A 5,000-nucleotide genomic window follows, 5' to 3' on the forward strand; every position below is an offset into this window, starting at 1 on the left:
ATCATCATTATCATTCTTATCATTATGATATTATTTCTATTAGCATTATTATCATATTATTACTCTGGTTATTATTATTATGATGATTATTATTTTGATGATTATTATTTTGATCATTATAATTATCATCCCTACCATTTGTTTTTGTTATCATCATTATTACTATTATGAATACTGTCATTGTCATTACTATAACTGACATTACTTTCATTATCATTATCATTATTATCATCATTATCACTATCGTAATTGGTATTAGTAGTGCTATTACTATTGCTACTATTACAATCGTTATTATTATTATCATTATTTTTTATAATTTCATCAGTATTATTATCATCAATATCAGATAATTATCATCATCTTAGTTATTGCTATTATCATCATTATTGTTATTAGTAGTAGTAGCATTATTATCATCGTTATAATTAGTATTATCAACATCGCCATTATCATTATGAATATCATTATAATTATCATGAATATCATTATCTTATTATCATTATTTTTATTATCATTATCAATACCATTCCCATCATTAATATCATTATCAATATCAATATTATTATCATTGTTAATATCATTATCACCATTGACATAATTATAATTAACATTACAATCAACATTATCACCATTGTTTTATCGTTACCTTTATCATCGTTATAGTTATTACAATATGAAATACTTAATACTTTCTCTTTGTTTAAACCGTTCAATTTTTAAGGCTACGAAACAACACATGACCGGATTATGCATAAATAATTACGTCAATACTCTTCAATTGACGGTAATAGACAAGTACAAGAATAAAGCAGAAACTAGGTCTTTTTTTCGCCAATAGATGGCGTATCGGTAGGTTTCTTGTGTTACAAAATCTCGTGTTTCTTTTCCACGGTTAATTACTCTCATTAAAATAGTTGGGGCTTAATTTTAGCCTCATCAACATATGCGGCATTAGCTGACTATGTGTACATGCTTGTCTAACTTGTGTAGTCGGTGTAAACATCATATGTGTTTTGTTATGGTTTGTTTCTTGGGTGAATATGTCGATATGTTTTGTAAGCTTGATGACAGGTGCAATGTACGTTTTGTTTACACTTATATACACTTGAATAGTTTATGGTTACAAAAATGTCAGGGAGCACATTTTACTATGCAAACGGACATACTGAACTCATTCGCACACAAACACATACATATGAATATAGCCACATATGATTGCACTCGTAAACAACACATTTACAATCACACATGACTGTACAAAGGCACACATGTCCGCACACCCACACATACAGGTACCTACAGGCTACAATCCTGCAGGTACACATGCATTTACACATACATGTAGCCATACACACACAAACCCAATGATACATTTATGTTCTTATACATATAGATATACATTTACGAGTATACCCATTCACACAAACACATACACACACTCTAACAAATACACTTTCACACACATTCACACACACACACACACACACACACACACACACACACACACACACACACACACACACACACACACACACACACACACACACACACACTCACACTCAAACGCACGCAACTCCTACCTTTCCTCCCGCAGACGCCCAACTGCACCTCCTCTTCCCTCGGCGTCCCGCGGGGTAGCCCACCACTCCCCCCGGCGTCCAAAGTCCTTCGATAAAAAGTCCTTCCCTCAACCAAGGCCAAAGGACTCCCGCCAAAGTCCTCCGGTTCCCTGCAGCGCCGCGCCTGCCTCACTGCCATGCGCTCATGACGGTCAGACGGACGCCGGAGCGGGACTTGCACTCGCCGTCATGCAAGGAGGTGGTGTGAACTTCCCGCTCGATCCTCCCCCCCTCCCTTCTCCCCCTCCCCCTCCCTTTTACTACTACTACTCCCTCTTCCCCTCCCCCCTCTCCTCGCCCTCCCCCCCTCCCATCCCCACCCCCTTATTCTTTATCGACCTCCCACCCTTCCCCATCCCTTCCTGGCCTCACCCTACCTGTCTCTCCTACTCCCTTTCACCCTCCCCACCCTCTTCCACCCTCTCTTCTCACCCTTTCACTCCCCCTCCCTTGTACTCTTTACCCTAACAACCTTCTATAATTCACCCTCCCCCTTCCCTTCCACTCCTTGCCCTACCACCCTCCCCCACCCTTCCACCGCCCCTTTTACTCTTTACCTTAACAACCTTCCACCCTTCACTCTCCCCTCCCCCTCCTTCCACCCTCCCCCTTCCCCTCCATACCCTTCCTCCCTCCCCTCTCCCCTCCTCCCTCCTTCCACCCTCTTCCCTTCCCCCTCCCCCCTCCTTCCACCCTCACCTTTCCCCTCCATACTTTTTCCTCCCTCCTCCCCCTCTCCCCTCCTTCCACCCCCTCCCCCTCACCCTCCTCCCTCCTTCCACCCTCACCCTCCTCACTCCCCCTCCTTCCACCCTCACCCTTCCCCTCCATACCCTTCCTCCCTCCTCCACCCTCCTTCCACCCTCACCCTTCCCCCACTCTTTCCACCCTCCCCCATCCTCTCTTCCCTCCCCCCTCCTTCCACCCTCACCCTTCCCCTCCATACCCTTCCACCCTCCCTCTCCTCCCCCACCCTCTCTTCCCAGCTCCCTCCCCTCCATACCCTTCCCACCCCTCCCCCACCCTCCCCCAACCTCTCTTCCCCCTCCCCCCTCCTTCCACTCTCCCCCTATCAGTCCACGCAGCAATGCCTTTATCATTTAATGGGAGCAAGGCACATAATGGGATCTCCTCCACACTACCAGTTGGTTCAAAGACGTGTGCTTGTTCTTTTTAAAGGTTAGTGAACTTTTTCGTTTTTTTTTAGCACTTTATGCGTATTAGTGCGTATGATATTAAAATGATGATGATAAAAATAATAATGATGACAGTAATAATAATGATGATAATAATGATAATGATAAAAATAATAATGATGACTAATAATAATGATGATAATAATGATGATTACGAGGATAATGATTATGATCAAAATAATGATGATAAGGATAACAGTAATAATAGTGATGATGATTATAATAATAATGATAATGATAGAATAATAATGGTAATAATGATGAAATAAGGATGATAATCATAATAGTAATAACAATGAGAATAATAACGTGAATATCAATTATTATAATGATGATGATGATAATAAAAGCAATAACAATAATAATAATAACAACAATAATAATGATAATAATAATGATAATGATAATAATCATAATCATAATAATAATAATAATAATAACAAGGATATAAGATAATAATAAGAATAGTAATAATGATAACAATGATAATACTAGTAGTGACAAGATCAACAAAAACAACAACACGACAACAACAACAATAATGAAAATAATAATCATTATCATCATGATAATAATGATAATAATAATAATGATAATAATGATGATAATAATAAGAATAATGATAATGATGATAACAATAATAATAATAATGATAATAATAATTATAATTATAATAATAATAATAATGATAATGATAATAATAATAATGATAATAATAATAATAACATCAATAATAATGATAATCATAATTTTAAAAACTAATGATAATAACAATAATAATAACAACAACAATAATACTACTAATACTACTACTACTACTACTACTACTACTAATAATAATAATAATGACAATAACAATAATAATAATCATAATCATAATAATAGCAACAACACTAATAACAATGATCTTATGTAACTAATGTATTTCTATATTACATTTGTCCCTTTTCTTTCGAGCTGTCCGGTCCAGCGGTGTCATAATGAACACAATAATTATCATATTTATGGCTTCGAACCTGACGGAACTTCTGCGAAATCACCATGGCTACGCAGCCCTTGGGAATAACATACGCCAAATGCTTAACACTTTCTCCTTCTACCCTTTACCTCTCTCTCTCTCTGTCTTTGTCTTCTTTCTCTTTCTCTTTCTTTGCTCTCTCTTTCTCTTTCTTTCTCTCTCGGTCTTTCTCTCTCTCGCTCTGTCTCTCTCTCTCTCTCTCTCTCTCTCTCTCTCTCTCTCTCTCCGTTACCCTTCCTCCCCTTATCGCCCCCTCTCTCCGCTTCTCTCTACTTACCCCTTTTCTCCTACCCCTCTCCCTATCTCCCCTTCTCCCTTTCCCCTATTTCTTCCCTACTCTCCTTCCCCTATCTCCCTCTCCCTCCTTCCCCTCCCCTCTAACATATCTTTATCCATCATCATCATTAAACGTCACGAAAGAAGCGTGTATGATCTTTTTCTTCCTCCCTTCCCTCCTCCCCCCTCACTATCTATGAATATCTGTCTATTTATCTATTAACATACATATTTATGCACACAAACGCACGCACGCGCGCACACACACACACACACACACACACACACACACACACACACACACACACACACACACACACACACACACACACACACACACACACACACACACACACACACACACACACACACACACACACACACACATACACACACACACACACACACACATACACACACACACACACGCACACATATAGATACATATATATATATATATATATATATATATATATATATATATATATATATATATATATTGACACACACACACACACTTACACACACATACACATTCACATATACACATGATTCTGCGGGGGGCGCACAGTATTTGTGAGCGGGTGGAGCGTAACGCGCCGCGCCGTCGATATCCTCCGGGCGACCGATGTAAACATAAACACAGGAAGTACTCGTCTCGATGCGTTCTCGAGACTTCGATAAGTAATTTAGATATGTATGTGCAGGTGCAGAGTGTTGTATTTATTCCATGTTTAACTTATTTCTGTGTCGTAAAAGATTTTTTGTTTCCATGTTCATGAATGCTTTAATTCGTAATCTGTACTTCTTTGATTAAGTTGATTAAGTAAAATTGACGGAATAAAAAAAAGAAAAGAAAAGAAAAGAAAAAAAAAACGCAACACAACA

General features: G+C 38.5%; 2 protein-coding genes across 2 annotated transcripts in view; both read right to left on the bottom strand.

The window, feature by feature from the left end:
- synr (sayonara) overlaps nt 1–1,804 on the bottom strand; it is a gene marked incomplete in the record, with an annotated part of 93,312 nt that extends 91,508 nt beyond the window's left edge. The window contains 1 exon segment of the mRNA XM_070142761.1: nt 1,584–1,804.
- A 1,946-nt stretch (nt 1,805–3,750) lies between these two features.
- LOC138867519 (loricrin-like) overlaps nt 3,751–5,000 on the bottom strand; it is a 14,945-nt gene continuing 13,695 nt past the window's right edge. The window contains exon 7 of the mRNA XM_070143374.1: nt 3,751–3,873. Within this exon, the coding sequence (XP_069999475.1) occupies nt 3,751–3,873 (123 nt within the window). The remainder of the gene's footprint in view (nt 3,874–5,000) is intronic.

This window comes from Penaeus vannamei, chromosome 30 (assembly GCF_042767895.1).
Source record: "Penaeus vannamei isolate JL-2024 chromosome 30, ASM4276789v1, whole genome shotgun sequence".
Taxonomy (NCBI): Eukaryota; Metazoa; Arthropoda; class Malacostraca; order Decapoda; family Penaeidae; genus Penaeus; species Penaeus vannamei.